General features: G+C 32.4%; 1 protein-coding gene across 1 annotated transcript; it reads right to left on the bottom strand.

Annotated features, from left to right (window-relative positions):
- Positions 1–320: 320 nt before the first annotated feature.
- On the bottom strand, positions 321–12,755 carry LOC115882107 (tyrosine-protein phosphatase 10D-like; the record flags this gene model as incomplete). Its single annotated transcript, XM_030899950.1, has 11 exons — positions 321–529; positions 2,851–3,032; positions 3,097–3,195; positions 4,230–4,361; positions 5,129–5,267; positions 6,959–7,181; positions 7,984–8,159; positions 10,084–10,218; positions 10,279–10,466; positions 12,057–12,225; positions 12,545–12,755. Coding segments are annotated over 11 exons (1,863 nt in total), but the record flags the coding sequence as incomplete, so codon positions are not given.
- Between the last annotated feature and the right edge of the window lie 535 nt (positions 12,756–13,290).

Raw genomic sequence — 13,290 nt, 5'->3', positions numbered from 1 at the left:
ATAAGCATTTTTTTCTTTGTTAAGCAAATTTGTATAACTGTAAACATAACTTCTGACAAGCTGTGTCCGTTTAGGTTTAACGCCAGAAGTGTTTACAAAAAATAACTATTTTATTTTGTAGACTTTCTTCCAGTGCAGTGGCGAAATACCCATAAAGGATTTTTTTGGAGAGACGAATCCGCCACATAGGTATAGACATTTTTTACACTATTTTCTTGACGCCCTGTATAGATATAAAATAAAATATTATGTATCTCTATTCCAACTAGAAGTATACAAATGTGGCAACTAATTTAGGACGAGGGAGTATAATATTTCACTTACCTGCCTGGGATTAAACCAGTAAACGTTACTAATCTCTCTGAATCATTGGCTGCTTTTTCCTGATCGGGAATATTAGTCTCAGATAAAGAAAACCTGTATAAGTCGAATTTTGAAGAAGTTTGTGGCGTGGGAGTATATCTTAAACTTATAGAATCCGTAGACTGGTGATTGTTCACTACCACGACTTCGGATTGTATGAGAGGCACTAAAATAACAAAGAAAAACAAACTAGTAGTTTAGGAGAATAATACAACACAAACAAAAGAATAACTTAAAATATACGGCAAGTGTAATTAGAAAAAAATGCATATTTTTTATGATTCACTTGTTATTTATATGATACACCGTGTTGCCAAATTGTCGTATATTTCTCCAAAGTAAAAGTAATTAATTTTTAGCTTGTTTTTTTAATATAGATAAATTATTTATACAGACTAATTTAAATACATTTTTAAAGGTGTGCCAACTATATGCGTAGATGGCATTCAAAATTAAGAAGTAGGTTGGAAGAATAAAAGGGGCGAATAAAAATAAAATCTCAAGTTGGATAGACTTTAGTCATATGAAGTCTACAGATAGCGTATGACTTCAAAAAACACCGTGTCCCACTGGATAGCGTTTGAAATAATAACCAATCAATCAAGGACAGTTCACATATACCGGGTGCGTCTCAAAAGTGGTTCACCCCTATAACTTTTTTGGATAAAAAAACGAGATTTGGTATGTTAGTATATGACATAAATTAGGAATGATTGACGTATTCAATTGTTTTCGGTCACTTCCTCTTTCACCGGAAATGACTACAACATTTGATTTTTAAATGGCACCCTCGGTATTTTTTTACTTTATTCGATAGAAAATAACACTCGAATAAAATGACATATCATATGTCAAGTTTTGACATTTTCGCATATGGTTTATTTGAAATTATAACTTGCAGTTCGTAACGAAAATTTGACCTGAAATACCAAGTGTGTGGTATCAAATTATTCGTAAAAAAATGCTTTTTCCAAATATGCTAATGAGCCACCATCATTCCATTTGAAAAAATTGAGATATGATTAAAAATACGATTTGAGCATTTTCTGGCCAGGACAAGACATTAAAAACATTATACGATCAAATCTATTTTTCCAAGGCTCCTTGATTAAGAATTCGCGTTTTTAACATAGCCATGGCACTCTAGATTGATTTTTTATTAAGCGAGAATAGAAAAAGTTGACATATGATATGTCATTCTATTCAGAATAGTATTTTCTATCGAATAAAGTAAAAAAATACCGTGGGTGCTATTTAAAAATCAAAAGTTGTAGTCATTTCCGTTGAAACAGGAAGTGGCCAAAACCAATTGAATACGCCAATCAGCCCTAATTTATGTCATATATTAACATACCAAATCTCGTTTTTTTATCCGAAAAAATAAGAAAGTTATAGGGGTGAGCCACTTTTTAAACGCACCCGGTATGTTGTATATTAAACGTTAAAAAAATTGTCAAAATATTTGTTATAGAATATTCTCAAAAGTTTCCAAATACAAATCTATTATCAAGAAAGATTTTTACACTTTTCCATTAAAATATTAATTTTCTATGCTAAATTTTTATAATACAGTATGCCCCGCACTGCGTTTACGAGCGGATTTTTTTTATTATTGACATTTTGAGAAAAATGCATTCTTCATCAAATTTTTTGCTTGTTCTAAAATGGTTAATCCCGTTTAGACCTTTTCAAGTTTCCATACCGTTTTAGAGAAAATAAAAAAACATGGAAATACGATTGAATTTTTTCAAAGTTCTTAAAATAAATTCTATGGTAATATCATTTCGATTTAATTCTTTAATAGATGGTTATTACCGTTATTAGATAGAACACATATCACAATAGAACTCAATGGAGAAGAATTGTAAACTCAGTTAACAGCGAGAACCAAAAAGTTAAGAGGCAACAAAGCAATGAGATTTTTGAATGTCTGGAGTGCGGTAGACAAATAACATCACGTATTGGGCTTTTCAGTCACAGAAAGGCTCATGAAAGAAAACGCCTTGCGTGACTATCTTCTGATGCGTGTCAAATACTCGTCAGCGAGTAATGGCAGTATGTATGTATGTATGTATTACCGTTATTACCAATTTTGATTAACGTCATATTTTTTGCTGTTGTTAAAGCATCATATTTTCCGATAACTATTATCACCCTTTCCGTAGCAATGAACTAAATAAATTTTGTGCTTCTTTAACATTTTAAAACAGCAAAAAATATGATGGTAATTAAAATTCTATGAATAACAATCCGAGGATATACTATAGAGTCGCAGATCGGTCCGAAAGGAATTATTACCGATTATTATCTATTTAGAGGGTATTGCGACGAACATTGTATTTTCCTGTCATAAATTCACTAATTATCATTTTAAAGGGCACTGTGACACCGATTTTTCTTTCGATCGTAAGGTTATTGCGAAACTGATGAGTCCAAATTAATTTTTAAGCTACTTCAAAATAAAACCAATACTAAACATATACTTACTAGTTCTCGTCCTTAAAACGGTAACATCGCTTTCCAGATCATTGGATATTGCCTGTATGTCAAAAACATACTCTTCCCCTGGCATCAAATCTCCAACCAGTAATCTAACAAGTCCTGTACCATTTTGATTTTGACTCACTGTGCTCTTGTTAACCTGAGAAGGTGTAGTAGCTTCCCACCATCTGTAAATATTTCGTTTTCAACAAGAAATCTGAGTAACATCAGGTTTTTTAAAGAATTCTTTACCTCACAATGTAAGTTTCTACTCTTCCTTCGGGGCGAGGCCATTCTAACGTAACATTATTGGAGTCGACTAGTGGAGCAATATTTGACACTGGATTTGGTCTGAAAATAAAATTTTCGTATTTACATTGAGAAATTTTCAAATTCTAATCTTTTTTAGGGTTCCGTACCCAAAGGCTAAAAACGGGAACCCTATTACTAAGACTGCGCTGTCCGTCCGTCCATCTGTCACAAAGGTCTATCTTATGAATCGTTATAGCTAGACAGTTTTATAGATAATGTATCTATGTTGCCGCTATAAGAACAAATACTAAAAACAGAATTAAATAAATGTTTATAAATAAAAAGTACTTTCACTAAACATTATCTTTAAGTAAGAATTTTACATAGAACCTTTCCAGTCCTCAGTGGCCGTGTGGTTAAAGCGTTAGGACTTTACGCTGCTATGACGTTTCAAGGCGACTTTTTTTAATCGTTTTTTTTTAAATTTTTATATATTTATTTTTACTTTTTATATATTTATTATTGATTAATATAATTTTTAGTAATGTGTTTCTTCATTTTTTTTAAATTACTTATACACGCATTCAAAATGTCAGTTAAATCGAAAAAAAGTTTATAATAATATAGTGTCTGATGTTGTATAGATAATGAATGGTACGGAACCCTTCGTGCGCGAGTCCGACTCGCACTTGACCAATTTTTTTTAATATTTATCAAACATCTTAAGAAAAAAATGTACAAACAGAAGTTTCCTTTTTAAACCGTGTCGGCAACAGAGATTCTTGGGTCAGTATTTACATGTCTAGGAGTAAATCGCTATGGTGATCTTGTAAGTCGGAGAGAGAAAAATGCGAAGTGTTTATTACATTTAACTACTTAATCAGGCGCTTTATTCCATGCGGTTGTGAAACTACTTGTTCTTGTCTCTTTGTTCAGTACATCTTATTGTACTGAACACATTGACTATTCTGTACACAGGAAAATCGACACCCAAAGCTAGACGTTGCTGACTGTGTATAATTGTATTATTATAAAAATATATAGATATGACTAAAAGAAATTAAAATAATTTTATGGTAAGAATTTGTGCAATATATGGAGTAATTCTACACCTTTTCTTATTATTGGCTTACCTTACTGTGTGATTTAATTGCTGCGGTTCGTTACTTTCTAAGCCATAGCTGACAGTGTTAACTTGAATGGTGTACCTCTCTCCCGGAGTCATGTCCGTTACTTCTGCTTCAGTATTTTGAACAGCTGGTAATCTGTAACATTACACTTGCCAGTAAAATTCATATAATAAACCATACTGTTATATTATTATAGACATATTATATTTATCCTAACTACTTCCCAAAATCTTCATAAAATATATTTACATTTACTAAGTGTTGCAATTTCTATATCACACAGTATATATTAATAAAACTATTGAAGTCTGTCCGACGAGTCTGGGAAGATTTCGACAGACGACATCCAAAAAATGACAGAAAATACAATTTACCTGCGAATTAAAGTGACAGACACAACTGTCACTGTAATACATCTTTTCGTTGGACAGACTATACAGGGTAAGTCTTAAAAAGTCGATAAAAGAAACATAATATTTTCTCTTTACCGTTTTTCAAATAAATCCAAGATAACAGAGTTATTTCACTTCGAAAATTTCCAAAAAAAATATTTTTTGCTAAAATTTTGAGAACCACTAAAAAACTAAAAGAAATTCCAAAAAAATTCAAAAAATTCCAAATTTTATTTTTTTTCGCGCAAAAAGCCTCAGTCGTGTTTCTGGGGTTGAAATATACTACCCCTAAAGATATTTGCACTTTTTTAAGACTCATCCTGTATATTCTCATTAATAAATGAAGAGTGTTGGCATCGGAATATTTTTAGATAGAAAATACATATTAAAACGAATACTTAACTATTTGTGCTAGACTTTGAGAAAAATTTTGTTTTCCCAAAAAAAAATTATTATTACAATTTCATCTTAAAAAACTGTTTAGATCAGTAAATATGAATATATGCTTACCTAACCCACTGGTTATCACTGCCTGTTTTATATCTGATAGAATACTCAGTAATAAGAGAATCCAACGGTGCTTGCCACTGAACAATAACCGAGTTTGTCGTCGTTTTTTCTATGGTCATATTTCTAGGTGGTTTAGGAACTATAAAAATAACATTTAAAATAAATTAGTGGACAGTTTAAATTAAAAATAAAATTACATAGAAGTTTTATTTATTAAATCGCTTTTTAACACACCTTCAATCTATCACGGTTCAAATATATAATTAAGCATAATAAAAAAAATTTAAAAATTATATATGGTAGTAATGTATTATTAAATCTTTGCTTAAAATAGAATTAAGTTGTTTATTTAGACTATTCCCTAACTAGTTAAATAAAAAGTTTGCTTCTAGTTAATAAATGTTTAATTATATATGCGGGGTATAAACGAAAAAGCTTAAAAGAAATTGTTTACTTTATTTATTATGACTTAAGCTGTAAAATACGTAAATAAAAATTAGTGGTAATATTTTTAAATCAACATATCCCAGTATTGGGTACAATAATAACATACAGAGTGACACAGTGTTTCGAAAAAGGTCTACATCAGATTTCTGTTTTAAGATATTCACTCAATTTTTTTAATAAAATATGCAGTTAATAGCTAAGAACATTTTAAAAATATTTTTGTCATTTTATACTGCATGCGTCTCAAAAGTGGCCCACCTTTATAACTTTCTTATTTTTTTAGATTAAAAACGAGATTTGATATGTTAGTATATGAAATAAATTAAAATTGATTGACGTATTCAATTGTTTTTGGTCACTTCCTGTTTCACCGGAAATGACTACAATTTTTGATTTTTAAATGGCACTCTCGGTATTTTTTTTCTTTATTCGATAGAAAATGACACTCACACACTCTGAATAGAATGACATATATATCAACTTTTGACACTTTCGCATAATGGTTTATTTGAAATTGTAACATGCGGTTCATAACGACAATTTGACTCGAAATACCGAGTGTGTGGTACCAAAGTATTCATACAAAAATACTTTCTCCAAATATGCTAATGAGCCACCCTCCCTGGTTCTTGATTAAAAATTAGTGTTTTTAACACAGCCACTCTAGATTGAAATTTAAAATACGATTTTTTTAAGCGAAAATGTCAAAAGTTGACATATACAGTGTCATTTTCTATCGAATAAAATAAAAAAAATTCGAGGGTGCTATTTAAAAATCAAAAGTTGTAGTCATTTCCGGTGAAACAGGAAGTGACCAAAAACAATTAAATACATCAATCAATCCTAATTTATGTCATATTCGAACATACCAAATCTCGTGTTTGTAAGATCTGAAAAAATAAAAGCACCCGGTAGGATATTCTTATTTCTCGGTAGGAAACAAAAACTCGGTTAATTTATGATAAGAAATACAGAGGGTTCCATTTGAAATAGTGAAGAAAAAGAAAATCCCCGTTCAGTTTTCATTCTCCCTCTGTATATTAAATAACATGTAATTTTACTAGCATGAGTTTTGAAGAAGACACTATTATACAGTTCTTCCGGTTAAATTTTTCAATTATTGAATTTTAAGAAAACTTTATATAAACAGGAAATTTCGTTTAAAAATAGATATATTTCAAAAACCACTCGGTATTTGAAAATATCTTTGAATCATACTGCGCTACCATTGCCAGCATATTTTAGAAACATGATTGAAGCAAATATCTCAAGTGAGAAACCTGCTATATAGATTTTTCGGTATTCTGGGCCATCCCGTAAAGTAAATAATTAAAAAAAGCCAATGTAAATATTTAATTATACTAAATAAAGAAAAAAACTTACACACTGGTTGGAAATACTCATGAGGCTCGCTCTTTAGTTCGTGGGATATGGCGTAAATCTTGACTAAATAACCAGCTCCAGGATACAAATTACTAAGTATTATTTTGTTGTTATAAATGGTCATGTAGTCTCTATCGTTGGTGTCGTTTCTGATCCAAACGATTTCGTATTTATCCTGTTTGGAATTGACATCTGATTTCCAACTAATATTTAGACCATCCACCTAAAAATAATACTATATATTTAAAGTTTTAAAAAGACCAACATCATAAGAAAACTGCAGGGTAAACAGGTTAGCACTCACGGTTGCATCGGCATACTGCACATCTCCAACAGTAGCGCTACTGTGTCTTGCTAAGATACCTCCTATCAGTCTACTGATCGAGGAAACTAACCAAATATATAAAAACGGAACCTCCCTCCGGAGACAGGCCATAAACATTGTACTACAGCGATGGCAGACACGATGGGAATCATATAGCAGGTGGACAAAGACTTTCATACCTAACATCAAAGATTGGATAAAATGCGACCAGGCAAATACGGACTAGTATATCATCGCAAGCTATGACTGGCCATGGAGTCTTTGGCGAGGATCCGCTAAAGCGGACTCTCCTACATACGCTTATCAAATCATTCCTCTGGACCCTTCATATATAAGGGAGGCTACACCATAATTGGAAATGGTTGAATAAACTAGATATGATGATGATTTAAAGGCTGTTCAAGGAAAGGATACCTACATGACAGTGACAGTTGTAGTCTGACATTTTAATTCCCACGTAAATTGTATTTTATGTCATTTTTTGGATGTCTTCTGTCGAAATCTCCTCGTTACAAAGTTATGACTTTTTAAAAAATAAGCATTAATATAATATTGACGTTTACAGTCCAATTAAAAAAATCTTGCTTGATTTTTCTGTTTCATTTGCAAAATAACCAGTCCATGGAAACCCAGTTTCCAACATATGACATTTGAATAAACGCTTTTTTATTACTACAATCAAAAACAAAAATATACTTGCCATAGGTTTCAAATCTTCAATTATAGGAGCACTGGGTCTAGTAACGACATATATGGATTCTTCTTTCGATTTCATTTCCTTCGACACGGCTTGAACGGCTACAGAATAATTTCTTCCAGGGAAGAGGGCCTCTAGTTCTATTTTTGTCTGGTTTGTCATAACTGTATTGCTATCACCTAGAAAGAGAGATTATTCATATAAATAAATCCTAATAATTGGCGAAAACATAAATAACAATGGAACGAAATAACAGATGTTAGTGTAGAGAGCCAGCAATCACGAGGTAAGAGAAGGCACTGAGAAGTAATACATAGATGTGTTCACTCCTTTCAACTCTTCAAAGCATACAGGGTTGAGTCTTAAATAGTGCAAATATTTTCAGGGCTGGTAGATCTCGATAAAAGAAACATATTTTCTCTTTACCATTTTTCAGATAAGTCCAAAATAACTGAGTTATTTTAATTTGAAAATTTCCAAAAAAAAATATTTATTGCTTAAATTTTGATCACCACTGAATATTTTCGAGATTTTCTTTCATGTAAATTTAATCTACTACCTATGTTGCAATTTTATCAAGAAACTGATATTCAAAAAAAATTTTTCAAAAAATAACAATATTTAAAAAAAATCACAAAAAAACTCACAATCGTGTTTCTGTAGTCGAAATATACTAATCCTAAAAATATTTGCACTTATTTAAGACTCACCCTGTATATTAGATAAATATATCACAAAGTTTATAAAAAATATTCATTTATTATGTATAATTATACGGGGAATGTCATCGAGATCCATCGCCATATCCAAGCCAACTCGACGCCGTTTTTTTCGATCATATAGTACTTGACATAGTATCATAAGATTGTCCGAATAGTCACAAGCATAAAATATATGTAGCCGGTTTAGATAACAGTATCAGAGGAATATACATACATATTATATTGTGGACAAATTTAATATTTCTCAAATCTTAAGTTTTAAGCTAGAGAAAAAACTATAGACTGTCCAACGAGAGAATGACAATGACATGACATGACAGAGAATGACAGTGACAGTTTGTGTCTGCCATTTTAATGCACACGTAAATTATATTTCCTGTGATTTTTTGGATGTCGTCTGTCGAAATATTCAGTCTCGTTGAACAGACTTTAGGATCATAAATGAGAAAATAGTACGACACTCACTTCTCTTATGGATATTAAGGATTTCATTTGGATACGAAATTCATGGAAATTCAGATGCAAAAAGGCACATAAAAATCACGACAAATAAACACAGAACATGAACATAACATAAAAAATCTCACTTTAAAAAGAAAAAAAAATCGTCAGGTATTCGAAAAAAAACCCGCTTTATATGGACTTACCCCACCACCTTAACCACTTTCTATATTTACGATAATATCTGAAAGCTGAAATTAATAACATGGTCTTAGTTAAAGCTGTATGATTTTAATAAAAAAATGTAAAATAAACCCGAAATGCAATAATATAAGGGTATTCTATTTGACAAAAAATCATCCTCAACCCCAGTCACACTTATATTAGTGACACCCATTACAAGTAAATCTATTTTCCTGTAATACTTATAGGACCTATAAATGTTCGACGCATTATCGCTCGATCCTGTATAATTATAGTATATTATTCAACGAGCATATAATGGTGGCTGTTATTTACGCGGATGAAGTTTGGTATATATATCATCCAAGTGAATAACAGCCATTATATGCGAGTGGAATACTATACTTTAATAATGAATATTATTATTACTTCATAAACTCATGTATAATAATCAAATTATAGACGAGTCGTGGATAATAGTATATTATTCAACGAGCATATAATGGTGGCTGTTATTCACGCGGATGAAGTTTGGTATATATATCATCCAAGTGAATAACAGCCATTATATGCGAGTAGAATACTATACTTTATCCAGGACAATCAAAATAATTTAGATAATATTAATATAAGTTTTTATTTTTAAAATTAAACTGTGACACGAGAATTTTATATATTAGCTAGATGAAATTTAGTTGATAAAAAACGAAAGTTAAAAAAGGAAGGTAAAAACCAGAAGAAATATCGCATTTCTTACCTATTGTGCTTTCAACTTCATGATAGGAAACCAAGAAACTATCTTGGGTGCTTTCTGGATTTGGTTTCCACGATATACTTATTGTTCCAGTTTTATCGTCTAACATGGACTGTAGCTGACCCACAGGTAATGGTTCTAAACAAGAATTATCAAAAATTACCAACATCAACAAATTTAAAAAACTATTTTTTTTACCTAAAGTAACGTCTGCAGTTACAGGCCAGGAAGTGACCTTTCCAGACACAGTTTTAACTACCACAGAATACGTTTTCCCTGGCTCTAAGTTATCCTTAAATTCCCAAAATGTCGGTTCATCTCGAAGTCTATGGTATGGCGGTAATTTTCGAATGGTTCCGAGTGATATATGGTATTTATCAAATTCGCTGTGAAATAAAAATAGCACGTTATTTTTATTAGAATAATCTTTCTATGATGGCTAAGTTTCCAACTCTATTTCAATACATGTAATGTTACGTGAGTAGAAATAAGCAGTGAAGTAACTAGAAATTTTGGGCTTCCCCTCAACGTTCAGCATGGAGCCCCTGGTCCTAATACCTCTTTTTTAACCACTCTATATCAGAGGGCACCCCCGAAACCTCATGGATTAGCGGGGATATAGCTAAGCCACTGTCTGTAAATGACCGTCTTACGTCAGCAATTACTCGGCTGTCGGTGTTGCCAAGTTAGCCTAGCCTTTCATTTGCTATGTCATTTTAACTTGTCTTGTCTTCATCATTGCCATTACTCGCTGACAAGTATTCGGCACGCATCAGAAGATGGTTACGCAAGGCGTTTTCTTTCATGAGCATTTCTGTGACTCAAAAGCCCGATACGCGATGTTATCTCTCTTCCGCACTCCGGACATTCAAAAATCTCATTACTTTGTTGCCTCTTTACTTTTTGGTTGTCGTTGTTAATTGAGTTTACAGGTAATTAATTAAATAATAAATTACCGTTTAACTGAGTTTCCAGCTTCTCCATTGCGTCCTGTTGTGTGCTGATTCCTCCCACTGATTCTGCATGCTTATCCCCTTTATGGAAAATATCCTTGTATCTCTTGAGTTGTCCACCCGGTTTCCTCTTACCGTCTACAAGCTCGCCGTCAAGAAGAGATTTCGGTAGGCGGTTTTCTTGCATCCTGCATATGTGACGAGCCCATTTTAAGCGGGATTTAGTAATCAAGATTTCAGTGCTCTCGCAGCTAGCTTTTTCAAGGACCAATACGTTTGAGACATGATGATACCATTTGATTCTTAACAGTTGTCTAAGGTATCTCTGTTGCAACTTTAATGAGTTCATGTGCCGGCGGCAGGGCACCCAGGTTTCGCTCTCATATAACATTGTGGAAATTATTATTGCTCTGTACACTGCAAGTTTCGTTTTTGTGCTCAAGTCATGATTGTAAAATCCCCGTCATTTAATTTCCAGAATGCTCTTGAGGCGCTCCTAATTCTGTGCTGAATTTCAGGGTCGATATTGGCCTTCTCCGAAATCAAACTGCCGAGGTAAATTAAATTCCGCTACATATTCCAATAGTTCTCCGATTTTTACAGCATTGTTATGATTTTCCGGGGGAGTACACATGATTTTGGTTTTATTGATCTTCAGCTTAAGGCCCAAAGCCTCGTATGCCCAGGTATATGTGTACAGCATTTTTTGTAATTGCTATAACATAACTAGAACGCAGTCATCAGCGTATTGAAGTTCTGTAATCTAATGAATTTTATACGTGTTTTTGCCCTAAGTCTTTTTATGTTGAATAGACCGCTGTCATATCTGTATCTAATGTCCATTCCTTTTTCCTGCAGTCTGCTGTCAACTATAATAGAGAGCGCTGCCATGAATATGTTGAATAGGAGAGGCGCTAAAACACATTTGACACAGACATTTGGCAACACCGGCAGCTGTGTTATTACTGTTGCGAGACAATCGTGTCTGAAAAGCTTAAATACAGATGTTAAAATGATTCTCACCTTTTACCACTAGGTGGCTCCCAATGCACAACAAACGAATTCGTTGTTATTTTGTCTTTGTCAAAAGTAATTTTTCCAGGTTTTAAAGGTACGGTTCTGTATTGAGCAGTGGTGGGTGTTGAAATTTCATCTTCGGACATTGTTTGAACTGATATATTGTAAGCTCGACCTAAAATAGATTAGGAAACGCTACAGAAATAAAACATTTCAAATAAAAAAAGTTGATATTTAATTAAATACGAAAAAAATGTAATTGAAATATAATTATATTTCAATTAAATATGAAACTGAAATATAATTATTATTTTATAATTATTTTATTATTTTATTTTTTTATTTTTATATATTATTTTTACTCAGCAATTATTAATTATTGGAGTTTTGGCTAAGAGAAGCAGTTGCAGCTATCATACATCATACTTAAATTTCGAGTTAAAATTGTGTATATATTTTTTAATTGTGGTAATAAAAAATAAGTCCATCATTACCTGGAACCAAGCCTTTGAAAGCTGCCTGTGCTGGTCCTGGTGGTTCCCCCTCTTTTTCAACGTATAAAATAAAATCGTTGGCATCGGGAGGATCGATAGACACTTTGTAGTGAGTATATATAGCTGCCGGATACGGAGGCTGCCACAGAACCAGTAAAGTTGTTTCGTTCCTAAACCATACGATAAACTTTCCAGGAGTGTTGGGTTCTAAAAAAAATAATAAAAAAATGAATAAATGCCGAAAAAACGGAACTCGCTCAATCAAGGAACGTACTTAAAATTTTCTGAACAATAGAAACTGATCTCAAACGTACCCTACTCATAATTGACGAATAATGATGACGTAACGGGGAACAATGGCTGAACAGTCTTTATAGTACGAGAACTAGCAACGTCTGAAAAACAATCTTTTACTCTGCTTTCTAGAACAGCATGGAGCCCGTCTGGCTGCTGGTAAACGTTGCGTTCCCTACTGCGCTTTGAAAGAAGATCTTATATTTTTAATAGTCCTTTTCTGACCACGAACCGATGATTCAGAGTTCGAATCCGGGTCAGGACAAAGACTTTTTTATTTTATTTTCGTTTATATTCTAATAGTAAAGTATTAAATATTTGTTTTTTTTTAATTACCAGAATTATTGAATACTTTACTATCAGAATATAAACGAAAATAAAATAAAAAAGTGTTTGACCTAACCCAGATTCGAACTCTAAATCATCGGTTCGTGGTCGGAAACTCTACGCAC

Source organism: Sitophilus oryzae, unplaced genomic scaffold, assembly GCF_002938485.1.
Source record: "Sitophilus oryzae breed Bouriz unplaced genomic scaffold, Soryzae_2.0 scaffold_1753_pilon_pilon, whole genome shotgun sequence".
Lineage (NCBI taxonomy): Eukaryota > Metazoa > Arthropoda > Insecta > Coleoptera > Curculionidae > Sitophilus > Sitophilus oryzae.
Note: the sequence above shows the minus strand (reverse complement) of the source record. Positions and strands in the feature narration are given on the sequence as shown.